Here is a 22,016-nt window from a genome sequence, read left to right as displayed (position 1 = left end):
AGGGTCCTGATGACAGTGTGTGATGTGAGTGTAAGGATAGATCATTTCCACATGTACAAGGAAGTTGTTATTGTTTAGCATTAATCACATTCACCTATAATGATGAAAATGCATCTCCTTCCTTGATTGCCAATATCATTTTCCTCCATTTACTGTTAAACATCAACACTGTATGCCTCCATGCACTTGAAGCCTCACAGACAACCTTCCCTTTCCTTTCTTTCACAGATCCTCAATTGATGTGGATCTGGAAGCGACGGAGCCCCAGAAGCCTGCTGTGCCTGTGTTTGAGTGGTCGCTCATACCAGAGTCAGATGATGACGATGACGATGAAGGCCTGGACAAGGACGGTGATGGTGACGTGGACAAGGATGACATCAGAAACAAGAACATGATCATTGGTGACACTGACGGGGACGGTGACGTGGACAGTGACGACGTGCTGGACACTGATAATGACGGCGACATTGACGAAGATGACATTGAAGTGGCAGACATCAACAACGACGGGGTGGTGGATGAGAAGGATGTGGCTGCTGCTGATAGGGATGGAGACGGTGACGTGGACATTGCCGACATTGGAGACGAGGATGGGGATGGTGACTTCGATGGTGCAGATGTTATCGCTGCTGATGAGGACAAGGATGGTGATATTGACATCGAGGACGAGAACGAGGAGAACACGCTGCTGGAGGACCGTGACCAGGACGGGGACATCGACAGAGACGACGTGACGGACATCAACCTGGATGGGGTAATTGACGAGAAGGACTTCAGGGCTGCCGACACTGACAACGATGGGGATGTCGACCAAGATGACGTCGCGTTGGTTGACAAGGACGGCGATGGCGACATTGATGCTGCCGACATAGGTGATCTTGATGGTGATGGTGTTGTGGATGGTGACGACCTTGAGGTGACGGACAGGGATGGTGATGGTGATGTTGATGCGCGAGACTTCCAGCTAAGAAAGACCTTCCTCGCCGACACCAATCAGGATGGTGTGATCAACGAAGACGACGTCCTTGATACGGATAATGATGGTGACATCGACGGCGTGGACCGAGGCATTGCGGACATTAATAACGATGGTGATGTGGACATAAATGACATTAAAGCTGGCGACAGGGATGGCGACGGTGATGTTGATGTTGCGGATATCGGAGACGAGGACAACGATGGAGACATTGACGGGTTCGATGTCATAGCAGCAGACGAAGATGGTGACGGTGATATTGATGCTGACGACGATGATGAGGAGCACACTTTACTGGAGGACAGGGATGGTGACGGCGATTTTGACCGTGACGACGTCGTGGATATGGATGGTGACGGTGACGTGGACTTGGAGGACATGGCTGCGGCTGACATTGATGACGATGGTGATGTAGACATGGATGACATCAGAGCAGCAGACAAGGATGGCGACGGGGATGTAGATGCTGCTGACGTTGCCGACCTTGATGGTGATGGAGATATCGACGCCGCTGACATCGAGGTTGACGACCGTGATGGTGACGGAGATATCGACGCCAAGGACTTCATCTTCCAGGACACGCTCTTGGCTGACACGGACGGCGATGGTGATGTTGATAATGACGACGTTTTAGACATTGACGGTGATGGTGATATTGATGAGGCTGACTTCAGGGCCGCAGACATTGATGATGATGGTGATGTGGATGCGGATGATGTGAGGGCAGGTGACAAGGATGGTGACAACAAGGTGGATGCCTTTGACGTTGAGGACATTGATGGTGATGGTATGATCGATGAAGATGACCTGGATGTGGAAGATAGGGATGGTGATGGTGATATTGACAAACTTGACTTCAGGTTCCGTAACACTTTCTTGGCGGACACGAATCTGGATGGAAAGATAGATAAAGATGATGTTCTGGACACTGACAATGATGGGGATGTTGATGAGCATGACTTTGAGGTTGCCGATATCAATAATGATGGTGATGTAGATAGTGATGACATTCTCGCCGGGGACAGAGACCATGATGGGGACATTGACAAAGCAGACATTGGTGACGAAGATGGTGATGGTGACATTGATGGTGCGGATGTTATCGCCGCCGACGAGGACAAGGATGGTGATATTGACGCCGCTGATGATGATGGGGAGAGCATGCTGCTCTTCGATTCTGATGATGACGGCGACATCGACCAAAACGACCTCCGTGATATTGATGGTGACGGGAAGATTGACGAGAGTGACCTTGAGATGGCTGATGTTGATGGTGATGGGGATTTTGACGAGGCTGATGTTCAGGCAGCTGACAGGGACGGAGATGGGGATGTTGACGCGGCTGACATCCCCGACATCGACGGAGACGGGGATGTCGATGGCAGGGACCTTCTCGCTGCGGACAAAGATAACGACGGTGACATCGACTCCTCGGACATCAGGAATCTCGACGTCTTTCTCAAGGACACAGACGGAGATGGTGACGTGGATGAAGACGATGTATTGGACTCAGATCACGACGGGGACATTGACGAAGAGGACATCGCAGTGGCGGACATAGATAACGACGGGGACATTGACGAAGAAGACGTGAGGGCAGGAGACCGTGATGGGGATGGGGACGTTGACTTCAAGGATATCGGGGACATTGATGGAGATGGGGATATCGATGGGAATGACGTGGAGATGGCTGACAAGGACGATGATGGTGATATAGATGCGGCGGACGAGGGACGAGGCCTCACCATCCGTATTGACCTGAGACCAAGCTTTGAAGACCATCCCGGTGCTGACTTCTACGTTCAAAGCAGGTAAGAGAGAGAGAGTATGGGAAAAGATATTAGAGGAGAATCAAGGGATGGAAGGGAAGTGAAGGGGAAAGGAAGAGTAAGAAACTGCATTGCATTTTCAGGGAGTGATGGGAGGGAAGAAAGTGCTTTAGGCAGAGAGAGAGAGAGAGTCATGTAAGTCTACTTTACCTACTAATTTGTTTCTGGCTAGACTGTCCTTTTATCTAGGCCTAAAACATTTACTCATTAACTAGATTGCAGAATATACACACATTTTTCTTTATTACAAACATGTTGAGATCAAATTAATTGCAATTATTATACGTATATAGTAGGCTATGGTACGTGGTCAGATTTTATGAAGCATTTAGAAATAACCCAAAAAAGTATGAACTAAAGGAAGTGAAAAAATGTTAATTGGCAACTTCAGAAGACATGATTTTGTTGTGCAAGTCTCATAAAGAAACGAAATAGACATGAACTCAAATAACCAATATAAATAAAGATCAAGAACGCAAGAAATTATCATGAAAGGCAATGCAGACTCTTTAGCAGTGCCTTTTAAACAGTGGAATACGTCACTAACAAAATATACGAGTACCCCCTCCTTGTCTTCATCTCTCTCTCTCTCTCTCTCTCTCTCTCTCTCTCTCTCTCTCTCTCTCTCTCTCTCTCTCTCTCTCTCTCTCTCTCTCATTACAGACCCCTTCCACAATGCTGTTTTTTTTCTGCTTCTCTTTCCTTTTTATGTCCGAAAGTAATATGCCATTAATTTCACTTACCTATGTTTTTTTTCTTTTTCCCATGTAATACTTTTCCCAACTTTTTTGTTATACTTTTAAATAGATTAGGTACTTGTGTTTCCTATGTGTCTGTTTTCTTTTCGTTTTCTCTTTGTCTATCTTGTATTTCTTATGTCTTTCGTTTTTGTTTTCTATTTGTTTGTCTTTGTTTTCTATTTGTTTTCTATCTAGTCTTTCGTTTCCGTTTTCTCTGTCTGTTTTGTATTTCCTATGTCTGTTTTCGTCTTATCTTTCTCTATATTGAATTTCCTGTCTTTCGGTTTTGTTTCCTATTTCTCTGTCTTGTTGTATTTCTTATGTCTTGTGTTTTCATTTCTTTATCCATCTTGTATTTTTTATGTCTATTTAGATCTTCTCTCTATCTTGAATTCCCTTTGTCTGCCTCTTCGTCTTCTATCTTGAATTCCTCATGTCTTTCGTTTTTGCCTTCTCATCATCTAGCTTGAATTTCTATGTCTGTCTCGTGTTCGTCTCTCGTTCTCTATCTTGATTTTCTTATGTCTGTCTACTTTCTCATTCCCTTTGTCAATCTTTACCTGCAATCACACTACCATCACAAGCCCTATCCTTTATTGCGTACCTGTCTCTCGTTTTCGCCCTCTTTATAGATCTTGAACTTCTTGGTCGGTATTATTGGACACATTCGCTTGTCACATCAACTATTTCTAAAGGTCAAAGTGGGGATCATTGGGGTTCTAATGGGTGTTCCTTTAGGTTCATGGTACAGAAGAAGGGTCAGACTACCATGCACCAGGGTCATAAAACTACTTCTGGAAATGCCACAAACTCCTACGCCTTGTCAAATAGGTGAACTTGGGCGACGAAATGTTTGGTAATACGGTCCCTTATGTCCGTCTAATTCCTTCTCTTTCTCTATCCTTACCTACCTCTCACACCCTCACAAACTTTCTCGATCGTGAACTTCCTATGTCTGTCTAATTCCTTCTCTTTCTCTATCTTTACCTACCTCTCACACCCTCACAAACTTTCTCGATCGTGAACTTCCTATGTCTGTCTAACTCCTTCCCTTTCTCTATCCTTACCTACCTCTCACACTCTCACAAACCATAACCTGTATCTGTGCCCGTGTCCGTGGCCGCAGGAGGAACGGGTCCAAGGAGTGGAAGAACTCGTCGGTGCAGCGCGAGGACCTGCAACAAACCGTCTCGGGCATCGACCCGCGCCACGCCTACGAGGTGCGGGTGGTGGCGCGCGACGGGCCCTTCGAGACGCCCTCCGAGATCATCATCATCCCCGCCTCGGAAGGTCAGTTGAGGCGGCCCTTCTCTCTCTCTTTCTTTCCTATGCGTGCATTAGTCTTGTTTTATCTTTACTCCGTTCACACTTCACGTCGATCTGCTCTTGTAAACGTTGAATATTCCCATGTTTCTTCTCTAGGGCTGTTGGACATACATATAACTTCACTATCATGCTCTTTGGGAATACTTCGAGGGTAAATCTTTTCTAGCACATATCTCGTCTTCACAATTCACGTCGATCTGCTCTTGTAAACGTTGAATATTCCCATGTTTCTTCTCTAGGGCTGTTGGACATACATATAACTTCACTATCATGCTCGCTGTTGGACATACATATAACTTCACTATCATGCTCTTTGGGAATACTTTGAGGGTAAATCTTTCTTCCCTAGCACATATCTCGTCATCTGCAGCATTTACTGAATTGCCTCTGGTCTGGTATTCTGCTGTTATAAATTCTAATTCACGACGGTATCGTAATAATTATTTTGCATCGCTTGTCACTAAATACAAATGCATCGGTTATCCATTGAACATTCACCATATTCCACGTATTGACTAATGATGCAAATTGTATTATTGCATCTATTATTATTCTAGGTGTGTGTGTGTGTGTGTGTGTGTGTGTGTGTGTGTGTGTGTGTGTTATGCAGCCTAAAGCTCTGGTAGTCTTTCTTGAGGGGTTCCGGTGCGCGGCCCAGCCCGAGCGCCTTGTGGTTGTGATGTAAAGCTCTTGATTGACACATTTTCCCCTCCTGGTGTTCATCTTGACCGAAGCCGCTGCAGTTAGAGGTGATTGATGGACACCTGGACAGCGTGTGAGTAATTTTCGGGCACTCAGGCGTGTGTGTGTATGGGAACGCTTGAGCATGTGAGAGCGTGCGCGCATGGTTTCTATGTTTACAAATGTTCATTGGTGTGATAAGGCACGCGTCCAAGGCTTTTTTAAGATCCCTACAAGAAAAAAAAACGAAACATATACTTTACGGCATACGTGGAGGGACCGGAGTGTGTTTAAAGAAGAACATGGGAGGTGTCTGGGGGTGGGGCATTAAGGGTGTGCGGTGGAAAGATGTCGGGAGTGTCGCGCGTCGGGGCCGGGGGAGGCAGCGGTGGAATGCGACTTTCTTTTCTCACCAGCCTTACGTTAGATTCTCTTAAGGAAATTATTCAAGAGGGAGTGAATGCGTCCCGCGTTGAAGGGACACACACACACACACACACACACACACACACACACACACACACACACACAGAGCCCAGGAGAACAACAGTCAGGAATTTTAGACTATTTATAAACTGGTACTAAGACTTCTCATAATTAAAAACGTGAGATCCTTTTCGTAAATATAACATAACTGAAAGATGAATTACACCCTATGCCAGTGACCATGCGTTGCGATTGAAGGGGTAGAAGTTGATATAGATGTACTGGGGAAGTGTTGAGTACTACGCGTGCGCAGTGTACTTGTCTGTCTGTGTGTGTTGGTGCAGCCTTGTTGGGGAGCATATTTGGCGGGCGGGCGGCAGTGAGGCTCCAAGCGGCGGTCGTCTACAGAGCGGCTCAGCGCGGGGGCCCGAACGAGTGACGCACACCGGCTCGTGGGAACAATAGACAGACGCGCTCAAACGGACCCAACGAGGCGTGAGACGGAGGCAAAGAGTGCAGCGGCCCGGCTAAAAGAACAGCAGGTAGCGTGAAAACAAAGTATTGTCGTGGGCGGACGGAGTTGCCGGCGGGAGAAAGTAGCTGAAGTGAACTGAAGAAAGTACTCGCTCGCTCGCGTGGAGGCAGGCGGACAGGTGCATGAGGGGGGGACTGAGAGAGGCACGTGGCAGCTCAATCAGACGTATATTCTTCTTGTTTCTTTGCCTTCAAGCGTGCATTAGTGATTGAAAAATTTAATGTCTGAACCACGAGGCAGGCGGACAGGTGCATCAGAGAGGGGAAGACTGAGGAAGGCGCGTGGCAGGGTAATCAGACGTGTTCCCCTTGTTTTTTTACCTTCAATCGTGCATTAGTGATTGTTGTGTAGCGGCGCGCGGCCTCGGGTGATTGAAAAGCTTAAGGTTAGCCCCCAGCCTGATCCTTACATAATGATCTGAAGGTCCCGGGAGAGGGATGACGTCAAGACACTGATATCTGGCAGTCACGCCTTAGGATGCCCCTCTGCTGCACACACACACACACACACACACACACACACACACACCTGGTCAGTCAGTCTTCAGCCACACCGAGACACCAACACACCTACGAACCAAGGCTCTCAGGTGTGTTATTCAGTCGGTTCATTGGGCATTTACGAGCCATTCCTCTTCTTCCAGTGCTATTAAATCATTCTAGTCTTCCATAGCCACGCAAGGAAGGCTACTAACGCGAATGGAGCCACGTATAAATTAAGACATCCGTGCGTGTCCGTCAGTCAGTCGGCGCATTGGACATCCACGCGCCAATCTTCATCTCACGTGCTAGTAAGTCATTCGGGGCATCATCATGGGCAGAGATTGACGTCAGCGGTGATAGGCAAGGATCCCGGGAGCCTCACGCGGCGGCAGGGCGGGCGGGCACTCGGTAACCTAAGCTGAATGTGTGGCGGAGTGCCGGTGTGTGTGCTGAAAATAGGGACTTAGTGTGCGGCAGCGACCTATAATCGGCTGGGCGACGGCGGGGCTTACCGAGAGGGTGCCAGCCAGCCTGTGAGTGCGGGCGGGGCAGTGTGTGTGAAGCGGTGCGGGGCGCGGTGGTGTGTTGTGTCGCACGGTGCACCTGTGTCCGATCTGCCAGGTGAGGCGGGGGTGGGGGTGAAGGTTGGGATGGGAGTGCCTGTCCTGAGTGAGTGTGTTCGTGGCTCCCCCTGGCTCCCCCTGGCTCCCCCCTGGCTCCCCGCGGCTCCCCTCCATCCCCAAACACACATGGGGTTAGGAATGCCTCCTCCCTTTCCCCAAAAAATCACACATGCTCCTCCTCCTCCCTCGTCTCTCTCTCTCTCTCTCTCTCTCTCTCTCTCTCTCTCTCTCTCTCTCTCTCTCTCTCTCTCTCTCTCTCTCTCTCTCTCTCTCTCTCTCTCTCTCTCTCTCACACACACACACACACACACACACACACACACACACGGTCAGATGCAAGGTCGCCGCTTCCTCCCGTTTTCCTTTGATTCATAGATTAGCGTCACGTATTTTTTTTCCAGGTGGTGGGCGGGGGAGATATTTACTGGCCAGGCGGGGAGAGGGGAGGGTGGGGGGTTGGGGAGGCCACTTACTGTCATGAAGAGGTTTGGAATGCTTGTTTATGTTTGATGGGTTGGGTGGGGAGAGGGGAGTTTATTTTTCCCTTCCAGGATATTTGGGGAGGCTGTCTTTTTATCAGTGTGTGTTTGGGAAGGTTAATCTTTGCGTAAACGATATATGGGGAGCTTATAAACGTTTTGCAGGGAGTGGGGAGATTAATTTTTCCTCGCAAGATATATGTGTTGTCCCTGAGGGTGTTTGGGGAGGTTAAGTTTTTGTGAATGATATTTGGGAAGATTAGAGACGTTTTGCAGGGTGTGGGGAGGTTAAATTCTTCTCTTGTGTGTGAGAGGAGCTTATTTTCCCTACGCATGATTTTGGGGAGGATGTGTTATTACCAAAGGGTATTTGGGGAGGTTAATTTATGGGTAAGAGATATTTGGGCAGCTTAAGAACGTTTTCCAAAGTGTGGGGAGATTATATTCTTTCTCGAGGTATTTGGGGAATATATTTTCTCCCCTGACTGTGTGGGGAGGTTACATTTTTTTCTCTTGGGGCATTTAGGGAGGATATATTCTCCCCTGAGAGTATGTGAGGAGGTTATTTTGGTGCCGTTTTAGCTCCCCTTGGACGTTTTGCAGGGTATGAGGAGGTGACATTTTCCTCTGGGGCATTTTGGGAGCATATTTTCTCCCCTGACAGTGTATGGGGGAATTATTTTTATTTCGGGGTATTTAGGAAAGGTATTATCTCCTCTGAGGATGTGTGGGGAGGTTACTCTGGCTCTCCTTCGATGCCTCGTTGACGCTCGTGTCCACTTGCCTCCCCAGCCATCACAACTACATCCACCCCCACAGGAAGGTTGTTATCGACGTCGACGTGTGGTAAGGTCCCTCACGGCCTTTCCTTCCCCTCTAACGCGCACTCCTCCCTCTCACTCCCTCACACTCCCACCTAACGCACACTCCTCCCTCCCACTCCATCTCACTCCCTCTCACTCCCACCGCACCATCACACACTACCGCTGCACCAGTCTCCCTCCCTTCCTCTCTCACTCCCTCCCTCCCTCCGCTGGACTGCAGATGTTGACCGTAATGCATAACTTACTTTTTGTGTGGTGCATTATCGTGTCCCTCTCGCATTATTTACCAGTATGAATATTCCTGGCGCGTTCTCTTCTTCTCTGTTTCTCTTTCTTTTCTCCTCTTCTCTGTTCTTCTCTTCTCTTCTCTTCTCTTCTCTCCTCTTCTCTTCTCTTCTCTTCTCTTCTCTCTCTCTCTCTCTCTCTCTCTCTCTCTCTCTCTCTCTCTCTCTCTCTCTCTCTCTCTCTCTCTCTCACCTGAGCAAGCATAATGAACGTACGTACCTTATCAAGACAATGAAAATAGAAGTCTTGGGTCAGTGTCTCCATTTTTTATTTATGTATTATTATTTTTTTTATCCGAGACGCGACTGTTCATCTCCTCGTATAATGTTTCCCTGGGTCTCAATAGCCTTGGAGATTCATACGTGCTAGTACCAGTAAACTTTAAACGTACTATTAAAGTTTGACATTCGACTTTGACACATGAAAGTAAAAATAATAAGAGAATTACAAACAAAATCCCATATGAACAAAAATTAAAGTTATTTCCCAAGGAGTTTAATCGTGGGGGAGTGATGAAAGGTCTAGTTTGTGTGGCCTGTTTACACTTTACTATAACCTCAGGCCATTATGCAACCAACTCATTATACATGCATAGGTTCTTTGGTTTTAAGAGACATTTGCCTAATAATAAATTAATTCACCCAGCTCGAGATGGTGAGATAGGCACACACATTGTCCTACGCCACAGCAACCTAAAGGGACGAACCTTGCCCATTCATACTAGTCCTCAAGGCTGTCTCTGGGCCTGTCATCACGCTTCTAGCTGTGAGCATGTCGTTACCCTTGACCTCTGAACGTTTAAATAAGCTGTTATCACGAACATACTTGTCTCAGGTTAGGCACAACGCATTAGTAGTGGCGTCTTGCTGGGTGAATTTCGTTGAACATTTTCAATACTGGTCTGAACGACTTTGTTACAAACTTTGGTGACAGCACGAGAGCCTAATGTTCTGGACGTTCACGAAAAATCCCAAAGTAATAACACCTTGAGTAACATATTTCTTGAGGACTCTGGCCGTGTAAGGGATTAGCGTGTGCGTGTGAGCCCTGAGCCTCGACCCGGAAATCACAGTATTACCGCCAGAAGCCGCGCACATAATCTTGGGATGTGTTTCATAAAGCGTGTCCGGAACGCAGTAGTTATCCTTAAATTATATCTGCCGCTGGTTAGGCCTCACCTAGATTATTCTGTTCAGTTTTAGTGTCCCTATTATAGGAAAGGTATAGATTCCCTTGAGTTAGTAAGGAAATAAATTACTAAAATGATCCAAGGACTTAGGAACTAAGACAAAAAAATCTTTAGAAGGATGTAGACTGCGAGGTGATGTAGGTTGAATATTTCAGATGAGTTCAGGAGATTAATATGAGCGATTTAGATGAAGTGCTTTTATTAAAATAAACAGATTTAAGAACACGAAGCAGCATATATAAGTTGAAAAAAATTATACTCAGAGAGGAAATAGGTAAAAACTGGTTCACGAACAGGGTGGCGAATGAATGGAGGGCAAACGCAATTGTAAGCTTTAAATGGAGGTTAGATGTATCTGTGGAGGGGAAGGGAGATTGGTGAACAACAGCAATCTTCAGGAGCTGCCATGTGTAGGCCGTTTAGCCTCATGATAATCTCTATATATCCTTGTGTGTCCTTGTGTTCATCAAGTTATGAGTAAAATATCACCGCTGTTAGGCAAGCGAGAAGCGTCAATGAACGGAAACAAGTGCAAGATGTTTCAAATAGGGACAGACATAAGAAACTTTTCATCGAGAACTTGACGACATACGCTAAGAAGCTCTGTCATAATATAGTCGAATTTCTCTATCTATCTATCCACATATCTTTAAGTCTATCTCTTTCGTCCAGTTAATATTCATGTCCATATAAGTGTACCTTGTCTTCCCCCCGTCCCCGTCCCTCGCTCCTATTGTGCCCCAGCCGCTGTCGCCCTCGTCCCTCGATCAATGTATAATACCTTGACGCACCTCCCCCACGTCCTCCTCCATCACTGTATAATTGTTATGGAAACCCTTGTTATGCCGGACGGACGACTCAGAAAACAAGAATTATCCCCTACGTAATGCTGGCCCAGCGCTGATGAACGTGGCCCTGCGTCTCCCCAGTGCTTGCTTGTTCCTTAGTACGGGTCATAACTTAGCCTGCTTCCTCTCTTTTATGCAGGAAAACTGGTGTATACGAATATGGGTCTTTCTTGGCGGTGGTTCGTGTGTTCTGATCAGGCTTTATGAGATGAGTGATAAGAAGGAAAGAAAAAAAATCCATTCGTGTTAATTTTCCTTTATTTGTTTCTTAGTGACGGAAATTAGTAGTCACATGTGTCCACTTGAAGAGCATCTCGCTTCCTTGCAACATTCGTCGTCATGCCCAGGCTGTAGGTTGAGGGAAAATAAAGTTATCAATCCTCTTGATAACATGGCTCCAAAAGGAAGTTTAAGTCTAGGGTAATATCCAGTCATGTTTCGTTTGCTGGTCATTGCACGCGCAGGCCACAGGTCGGTTGTTACTGGTGAGGCAGGAGGGAGCATGGCGTCCAGCACTCCCCTGACGCAACACACGCGTGACCTACGCCGCCCACCATGATGGAGGGTGTTCGGGCCGCGTAGTGTCCGGAATCTTGCCAGCCACGCCATCGCCCAGCATGACTATTTACAAGCCTGTCACTAATGACCAAAAAGTTATTTACTCGTTTATTGGTGCAGGCACCATGTTGCTCCAACCGTAATTCCATTATGAACTGAAAATGAATTCACGATCAGGTTATTAGATTAAAAGTTTCAGTTTTTTGGTAAGAAATAAATTACGAATTTATGTAATTATGGTTATGAATGATAATCATATTTTCACAGTACCAGAGCTCATCAGCTACTGATTTTGTTGTTGCTATAGTGAAAGGACGGGCAAATATCGAGCAAGGCCCACCAGCCATCACGCAGCCTGGTGGTACCTGCTGGCCTGTCTACTAAGATGAAGTAAACAGACGCGCCCCTCACGTCTTCGGTTCCCAGTCTTTTCCACGAACATTCCCTTCACTTTTTTTATGGCGGTTGCAGAAAATTTTCCATGTTTCAAAGTCACGTTGGTAGACTGTGGTTGCTGTCAGTGATTTTCCTGCGGCTGTCAGAAAATTTCCTGCTGCTGCTGCTGTTGTTGCTAAACACAAGGAATCACCACAATTAAGATTACTATTTCCTTACTCCGGCACAAAAAAAATTAGCTCGCCTTCGCTGTGAAAATGGAACATAATAACAAGGACGGAACAAGCGAGAACAAAAATAAACCCGTACGTCACACCGAGGACGCGGCACGTGGGACTGCGAGGCGGGAAAAATCTCTAATTAGCGACGATGAATGGCCGGCGCGGGGAGGGAACAGATTGGCCTGGGATGTTTATTTCGGCCAGCGCTGATGATTATTAGTGTTGATTAGTAATGATTTAATAACGCGGCGCTACAGTGTGTGTATAGGGGAGGGGAGGGTGACTGTGTGTGTGTGTGTGTGTGTGTGTGTGTGTGTGTGTGAGAGAGAGAGAGAGAGAGAGAGAGAGAGAGAGAGAGAGAGAGAGAGAAAAGAGAAAATAAAAGAAGATGAGAGAAGAGAAGAGAAGATAGAGAAAAGAAAAGAGCAGAGAGAGAGAGAGAGAGAGAGAGAGAGAGAGAGAGAGAGAGAGAGAGAGAGAGAGAGAGAGAGAGAGCAGGTCAGCCTAGTGATGGAGCGCCTCATTTTCAGAGGTCGCGGGGGCCCAAATTAAAATGAATTAAGCGAATGAATTTTGCAGATAAGCGTGGTTTGTCATTCCAGGCGCGTTATATGTTAAGTGATAAATACTGCACGCGAACTGTTCTGAAAAGCCAGTTTGAACTTTATGATATTAAGTGAGCAAATATCGAACAAGTCACGCGGGGAGATTTACTTTGGTCGTGTAATAGCATAATACCGCCACTTTATATTATGCAGTATCTCCGAAGAGGCAATCAACAAGGAATTTTGATGGTGGGTAATAAATATGGAACGAGACACGCGGGAAGATTTAGTTTGGCTGTGCAATGTAGCAAGACCGACACTTTCGTTATGTCATGCAATGTTTCCGAAGAGGCAATCAGGAAGGAATGCAATCAACGGTGTTTCGTTTAACCTTGCAGGCAACGCGGAAAAATGTCATCGCTGGTGCTCACGTGATCAGTAATTTTCCATACGTAACAATCAATTCTCTAACTTAGAAACAGAATATATCGTTTGGGCATAACTGGACATGATGTTAGACGCCATTAAAATGTGTTCCAAGTTGCCAAATAATCGCATAGACAAAGAGTTCACTGGCCAAACGGTCGTATGGCCAAACACTCACACGGTCAAACAGTCACATGGCCAAACAGTCTCATGGCCAAACAGTCACATGGCCAAACAGTCGCATGGCCAAACAGTCACATGGCCAAACAGTCGCATGGCCAAATAGTCACATGGCCAAACAATCACATGGCCAAACAATCACATGGCCAAACAATCACATGGCCAAACAATCACATGGCCAAACAATCGCATGGCCAAACAGTCACATGGCCAAACAATCACGTGACCAAAGAATCACATGGCCAAACAATCACGTGGCCAAACAATCACATGGCCAAACAATCACATGACCAAACAATCACATGACCAAACAATCACATGGCCAAACAATCGCATGGTTAAACAATCACGTGGCCAAACAATCACATGACCAAACAATCACATGACCAAACAATCACATGGCCAAACAATCACATGGCCAAACAATCACGTGGCCAAACAATCACATGGCCAAACAATCACATGGCCAAACAATCACATGGCCAAACAATCACATGGCCAAACAATCACATGGCCAAACAATCACATGGCCAAACAATCACGTGACCAAAGAATTACATGGCCAAACAATCACATGGCCAAACAATCACATATTAAACAATCACATGGCCAAACAATCGCATTGTCAAACAATCACGTGACCAAAGAATTACATGGCCAAACAATCACATGGCCAAACAATCACATGGCCAAACAATCACATGGCCAAACAATCACATGGCCAAACAATCACATGGCCAAACAATCACGTGGCCAAACAATCACATGGCCAAACAATCACATGGCCAAACAATCACATGGCCAAACAATCACATGGCCAAACAATCACATGGCCAAACAATCACATGGCCAAACAATCACATGGCCAAACAATCACATGGCCAAACAATCACATGGCCAAACAATCACGTGGCCAAACAATCACATGGCCAAACAATCACATGGCCAAACAATCGCATGGTCAAACAATCACGTGGCCAAACAATCACATGGCCAAACAATCACATGGCCAAACAATCACATGGCCAAAGAATCACGTGGCCAAACAATCACATGGCCAAACAATCGCATTGTCAAACAATCGCGTGCCCAAATAATCAAAAGGTAAAAATAATTGCACGGCTAAATAATCAGTGAAATTTAATTAACAAAAAAATCATGCAATGGCCCCCCGTGACACAGCCTCTAATCTTGACCACCAGAGGGAGTCAGTCGGTAGTAATTTTGGGCGGCGGGTCTCTCATAAGGAATAAAAAAAAATGCCAACGAGGGGCGGGAAGAGGAGGTGCACTTTTTCTATTACGAGGAAGCATCGATCTTCACGCCACTCTCTGATCTCCGTCCTAGCACCTGGCGGGAGGAGAAGTTATTAGGCTACCTGGGTTATTTTAGAGCACCATCATCATTATCATCATCATCAGCAGCAGCAGGAGCACGTCAAAGCGAGTTACAGCCGCAGAAGATTTTATAACCCATATTCTTAACCGTATCGACACCTCGGTTCGTCTGTTTGAAAAGTCTCGAATTTGCTGGGATTTTCATGGACAGTTTTGTGGTGCCAGTGATAGTTTTACACGGCTTATGCATCTTGAAAGGAAAAATCACTTGTAGAAATCCGACTAATCTTCTCTGTGGCCTTGAGAAATTGTCGTAATGGGAGCAAGATAAGTTTTAAGTGTGTGGATCCTTCAGTGCGTGTGACTAACTCAAATCGGTACCGCGGTAATTTTTTTTTTTTTTTTTTTTTTTTTTTTTTTTTAGCCAGTCTTGTCATACTTCTTATTGGTCATACTCGTCACACGCCCCGTCTTTTTTATTTGGTTGTATAGGAGCAGTACTGAGCGGGGTTTTATTGTTTTTTTTTTTTTTTTTTTGCCCTTGAGCTGTTTCCTCGACTGTAAAATCTAAATATACAGTCACTGCTTTCTCCGTCACCCAAGCGTTTGAGTCTCTGAGCATTACGAACTTCCTTTTTGATGCGCAATGGATACCCTTTTTCGATGTTGAAGACCGTTTTTTTCTTCCATCACTTTTATTCTCAATGTTGCACCGATGTTTCCAGTTTCGTGTATATTCCCTTCCTTCATCTGATTCCTTTTCCAGACTTCTTTTACCGAGCTTGCTGGGTTGACGACGAACAAAACCCCAGGAGGCTTCTTTCTTTCCATTATTCCTGTGCACTGCTCATGTTTTCATTGTCAAATTACCCCGAGGAATCCTACCCGTGTTTATGTTATCGTGTCGCTGAGGGGTGGGTGGGCGTGCAGGGCGAGTCTTATTAAAAAATATATATATAGTTTTCATTTTCATACGCCAGTTTTGAGACGTAGTATAAGCACTTATTAATAGTTGTGTGGCTCATTTGGCTTTTTAATTCTGTTTTTGAGATGGAATTAGTTATAAGTATTGGATTTTTACATAATTAAGTCGACATATTACAAACTCAGTCATAGAGAGGAATAGGAAAACCAACAAAACCAGCTAACCACGCCGTGAAAACAGGATAAAAAGGGACAAATCAGCCACATTATTATTAAGAAAGACTATTAGGACGTTTCATAAATCAGGCGTTACTTCTTGCGGCGTGTGTAAGGGTGTATGGCGTGCGGTGGTGATGGTGGTGGTGGTGGTGTGTGTGTGTGTGTGTGTGTGTGTCCTCATATTCTGCCTTCCTTACACGCTGCCTCCCCCCCGGACCCAGGAGTGAAGAAGACCGCCACCTCGGGTAAGCCAGCAGCGGCCTCCTCGCCACCCTTGTCCCTTTTCTGGCATCACTGTGGCCCCTCCAGGTTACTCTTGGTTCAGGGATTTGTTTTCACCTCGACACACCTTCCCTCTTTGCAGTCCGAGGTCATATTTGTCACCCCCTCCACCGCATGAGGAGCAGTCACATTGCATGCAGCTCACAGTGACGTTGTTGCATATTTCTTTCCGAGACTCGTTCTGTTTCGTGCCTCGTACTCAGTGTTCGGTCGGCGGTGTTCATGAAGGCGCCCGCTGCCGAGGATTTGTTAGTTCATTTAGAGTTTAGACGGTTCCTTTATCCAATGACCCTAGTATAAGGATTATTGTCATAGGTATCAGGACACCTCTTCTCACGTAATTGACTGCTCTTTCGGCCACCTCTTCCGGTTCTTTACAGGAGCAGCGAGTAGCGGGCTTTTTTTATTGTTTCCTTTTTTTGTGTGCCCTTGTGCTGTCTCCTTTGCTGTAAAAAAAAAAAAAGTGTTTATTGGCCCACTGAATACGTTTGCTTAACATACATTTTTTTTTCAACACCGAGTCAGGCACTGTTTTGTTCCCTCCCTTTCCAGTATGCTTGAGTAGCTAGTGAGTTTCGTAGTTAGAAAGGAGCAGTCATTAATTGTTTCAGGTGTTCCAACCCACGTGCTTCACTACATCCAAACGTTAGTCATATCAAGGAAGTGTTGGACTGGACGCTTCCCTAGCTCCTTTGTTAGGTATTGATCACAACTATAGCTGAGTTATGTTTTGTTAAGTTAGTGAGAAATTATGTTCCGCTGAGCCTCTGTACGACAATACCGACCAGCGGTCCCAGGTGTATGTGCTGTCCTCCTCACCCAGGGTGGTATTCGGTAAAACATTGCCACCCAAAATTCCCCCACCCCCCGCTCCGCCCTGCCCTGTCCTCCCAGTGAGTCGTCCTTGACACGCTGCGCGGCCTTCATGATGTATCAGTGCGATATGAAGGTTGGCCGGGATGTCGTGTCACGTGATGTCCCTGCAGGGCTTCACAGACCACAGCTGACGCTCCTCTGTGCGCCCCCGCGGCCCGGGGCGGCGGGAAAAGCGGCGACCGTGCCAGGTTGACATTCACACAGTGCACGGCGGATCTTTATTATTATTATTATTATTATTATTATTATTATTATTATTATTATTATTATTATTCAGTGTTCTTACTAACAGTCATTTAAGATGTGTTGTATCAGTTGTGCCAAGGTGTTGACTGTGATTTTTAAGACTTCTGAAGCCCATAGGAAAAGTATACATGATAGAGACACGAGAAGATTAATAAATATGATAAGAATGATGATAATATTAATAATAATGATAATAATAATAATAATAATAATAATAATTATTATTATTATTATTATTATTATTATTATTATTATTATTATTATACATGGGTCAGTAATCATTTCACTGATGGATATTTACTCCAACGAGCAAATGGCATCCCATGAACCCTTTGTGTGACTTGGGCTGGGCCAAGGCACGGCCTGACCACCGCCACCTGGCACAACACCCGCCGCCCCGGGCCTCACCCTGAATAAGATTTACGTAGCAAAGTTTTACCGAATCCCTCCCCTTACCGATGTTATATATATATATATATATATATATATATATATATATATATATATATATATATATATATATATATATATATATTTATATATATATATGTATATATATATACCCCACCACCAAGACGAGGCTATCAGTCATGTGTGCATGAATAAGCTTAGTGTTGTGGTCACGGTGACGGTGTGTGCGTGTGTGTGTGCACCCACCCCGCCACCCACTCACCTCACTGTGTCACTCCTCACCACCACGCCAGGCGAGTGTCTGGCCCTGCAGGTGTTGGGAGGGTTCGTCTCCTTGGCACACGATAAACACATTTGCTGAATGGCGTGCAGATAGAGTTACATGTAGCTTTTTGTAGTTGAGTGTCATGTTAATGTAGCGTCAGTGTAGCTTGACGCCTCTTGTTCATACCATGTGTAACACGCTACTCTCTCCCCTCCTCCCCCCTCCCGTCGTGAAGAGGAGTTCTCCCAAGTTGGTAACGTATCATGTTTATGTGTCACTGTCTCCTACACTCCTCACTCACACTGTCCTCACGCCTAGCCACCCAGCCTCGTCACCTAGCTTAGCCTCGCCTCAGTCACCACCCTTGGTCCTGCTTCCCAAAACGACACCTCGACGTGTAGTATACATACCCTGTAGCTTGTAATACTAGTGTGTGTGTGTGTGTGTGTGTGTGTGTGTGTGTGTGTGTGTAAGGAAGGTGGAGGACGCTGTAGCTACAGCGTCGCGTGTGAGGGTATCAGTCCGTCACAACCATCCTGTTCCGGGTTCGTCTTCGTGACCCGCGAAGCTTCGATCCGCTCGTAGTCCAATCGTTAGCCCGACGTGGCCCCTCCCGCTGCCCCTGATGGCGTCCCTCCCCACCCTCATCACTCAGGCTATAATGACGTGCCTCCAGGCCACACCAACCTGCACAGCGACCCCTTCCCTGTTTTCTAATGCAGGACTCGACGGCAGGCCCAGGTCGAAGAAAAGTCACAGATCGTGCAGTCTTTGAGAGGATCAAACGTTGTGGAGAGTCTGAAAGGAATTTAATCACTTAGAGAATCATTTCCGTTTGCGTGTAATCCTTAATGCCCTCGTTCCCACAACCCTGCAGTGGTGATGGCTGCAGGGAGCAAGGGAAGAAGAGGGTAGACAGACAAACCTGGGAGTCCATTACCGGCTTATACCTTATGCAGTCTCTGATGGTAGAAGTTGAGGCACTGTTAAACTAATGATGATACTCGTGAGATGGATGGTGTGCCGCTTACCAAGGCAATGCAGGTGGTGAAGGGCCTAGCAAGGGTGCAGAGGATGACTGTGGTTATTCTACAGGTGGTGGTGAGGTCCATGAGACATTGAAGAACGGGAATGACAATGAGGTGGATGGTGACGATACATCCTTGACCGTAGATGATAGAGACCTTGACGACTCGACTGCAGGAGCCAATAGTAAGTATCCACACAGCTGAGGGATTAGTGCAGGTAGTGAGTGAAACGAGGCGCTCCCAACCTCCGGAGATACGGAAAACGTGGAAGGGCTCGCTAGCTGCTTGGAGGAAGAAGTGAGAGGAGAGGAACGGCGTGATGGCTACAATAGAATGCCCGCTGCCTCACCACCACCAGCCAGGACATGGACGGGGAGGTCACCGGTGGTCAAGGGGAAGAGAAAAGGGTAGGTAAGGGGGGCACGTGACCTCCAGGAAGACTAACCACGACGGTGAGGATACGTAAAGATTTTTGGCTTTAACGTGACGGATGTGCGGCGATGGAAACAAAAGGACACACAACGTTAAGAGAACAACTCCATCTCATGTGGGGATACATTTCTCTTCATCTGTAATGTTTGTCTGCTCGAGCGGCGAGGAAGGGAGTTGCGAGGCCCTTGATGGCGGTGTTATTGCTCCAGGCGGGTATGAAAATGCCTTCGGCGAGGGCCCCGTGTACATGCAGGGCCCCCCGGAGGCTCCCCGCCCCGCCCCGCCCCGTTGTCTGGCATATAAAGCGTCGTGAATCATCTTTTAGTGTGTTCCTTTTCGTCTTTCTCACGGACGATAGTTTACTTTCCCTTTCGTTAATGTTTTTCAAATGGTGCGGCCGCAGAGTTTCCGACGTGTCCTCGCGCGGTAATTTATTGTTTTAAGAGTTATGTGTCGCCTTGTAGTACAGTGTATAGTAGTATAAGTATAGTGGTCAGATCGTTCTGAAAAAAACTTATGGCTTGATACATTGTGGGAAATTGGTGAGTAGTATCTCCTATAATTCCTTCCCCTTCTGTCTCTCTCCGGCATATGACCACAGATGTTGCGCCGACTAAACGAAACTTTCCTTTTTTCGTCGGCCCGCACCACCGACCCGCAGCTGAGACGCGTTGTAGTGAGGAGTCCCCGAGATGACGCGTTGCTCCTGCGATGTTTTCTCTTTACAGCCGCCGAAGCAGAGTGAAGTTTGTTAATTTATATACTGATCTTTTTCATTTCATCACTTATTTATTTATTATTTATTTATTTACTCTTATGTTTGTTCATTTATCATGGTCGTAGATCGTGTAGATATTAAAACAAGGGGGAAGAGAGTGGCAAGACAAAACAACCTTCCTCGTGATTAACCTCTTTAACCTTGTCTTTCCTTCATGTCGGTCCTGGAAAAGTACACTGTATAAATTACCTCTTGTACACTAATCAGAATTTGTTGACTTTGTTCTCGAGGTGTAGGGGCCTTTGCCTTACACCAGTCTGTCATCGAGTCTCAGGCACCAAGCTGCATGGACACAGAGACTTGTAATGTAGTTAGTTGTTAGCACTCAACGCTGACCCACTTGCTGAAACGTAGCGGGCTTTGTACTCGTAGAATCTCCGTAGGCGATTAATACTCTAAGGCTGAGTAGTTGGCAGTAGTTGAAGGCTTAGAGATGATATGACAGATGCTTGATGTCTGTCCCGAAGTGCTCCTCTTGATAGCTGCGGACAAAATCTTAGTTGTTGTAAGAATCAAGTTTATTTCATTGTAGTCCCTCGATGACTTACATTTTCCGCACCAGTGAGTAATAAATGCTTACTGAAGAACACCATTGTTGATTGGCCACTTTGCAAAGTCTCCTTCACGTCAAAGGTGTCAGAATTGTTGGGGGTGTCTTCCACTATGAATTAATTACACCATTATGTAATTTTGAAAGCATAAACAATATAAGCGTCAGTTGAGTTCTTCAGGGCAGCGTCAAGCCTCTTCACTAAGTTTGTAACCACAGCCTCGAGTAACGCGGCGTGTCTCGTCGGTGCTGCCTCTGCATGGGACAAGAGCCAAGGGGAAAGGCGAGAACACGGGCTTCAGCCGCAGTGTCAGAAGCTTGCAGTCATTGCGCATCAATAGTAATTCATAATAATTGAAAGTTAGATTTCCTCACATATACCGTTTAGTGAGTATTGTCGACGCTTTTCAGATTACGTTATTTTGTTTTTTTCACATTGTCTTCACTATCGTACAGGGAATTTGAACTGTGGGAATAACTCTTGTATCAGTTTCATGCGTCTGCCAGAATAATGAACTACTTGTCTCCGATTTGTGAAGAATTCGAGCTACGTTTTTTTTTTTTTTTTTTTTAATTTTTTTTTTTTTAAGGTGCTGTCTATAGCGCCGGTAGGCTCTCTTGAGAGTCTCTTGGACGGCCCCGGGCCGTTAGTGGCGCAGGCAAATTTTATTTATAGTGGCTGTTGTGATGCATGACTCTTGCTTGGCCCATGCTGCCCCCCCGGTGCTCCCCTTGAACGAAGTCACTCGTTAGGGTTGACTGAAGATGTGGGCAGCTTGTGGGTGATCTGCCACTCGGCGATGGTTGAAAATTGTCAGCTTGCAGAGGTGAGACTCGAACCTATAAAAAAAAAAAAGATGCGGGCTCACCACGCCCACACGCTGACCACCCATGGATCGTAATCTGTGGCTCCATCTGGTGAAGGACACAAAAGCTGGACACGGCGTGGGACAGACGGATATGTTGACAGGCCGTTCTTCAGCCGAGGTGCGCGGAGGAAACAGTACACGGCGAGGCTAATGCCGACACGCCCTTCACTTGATCGCATCCCGCGCCATGTGAACTGGCTGGTCTCCTTCTTCCTGACGTCCCCGCCATG

At 46.3% G+C, this 22,016-nt stretch overlaps 1 protein-coding gene across 14 annotated transcripts in view; it reads left to right on the top strand.

The window, feature by feature from the left end:
• Nucleotides 1–22,016, top strand: part of LOC126981013 (neuroglian-like) — a 292,124-nt gene that overhangs the window by 255,632 nt on the left and 14,476 nt on the right. For 10 of the 14 annotated variants that reach the window (XM_050831620.1, XM_050831617.1, XM_050831618.1 and 7 more), the window contains 4 exons: nt 229–2,787; nt 4,672–4,835; nt 16,271–16,294; nt 19,225–19,341. In XM_050831620.1, coding sequence (XP_050687577.1) covers nt 229–2,787; nt 4,672–4,835; nt 16,271–16,294; nt 19,225–19,341 — 2,864 coding nt within the window. Of the gene's footprint in view, nt 1–228; nt 2,788–4,671; nt 4,836–16,270; nt 16,295–18,364; nt 18,383–19,224; nt 19,342–22,016 lie in introns of all 14 variants that reach the window. The other 4 variants (XM_050831628.1, XM_050831619.1, XM_050831629.1 and 1 more) reach the window with 4 other exon arrangements.

This window comes from Eriocheir sinensis, chromosome 46, assembly GCF_024679095.1.
Source record: "Eriocheir sinensis breed Jianghai 21 chromosome 46, ASM2467909v1, whole genome shotgun sequence".
Taxonomy (NCBI): Eukaryota; Metazoa; Arthropoda; class Malacostraca; order Decapoda; family Varunidae; genus Eriocheir; species Eriocheir sinensis.
The sequence above is the reverse complement of the archived record's forward strand: the minus strand, read 5'-3'. Positions and strand labels throughout refer to the sequence as shown.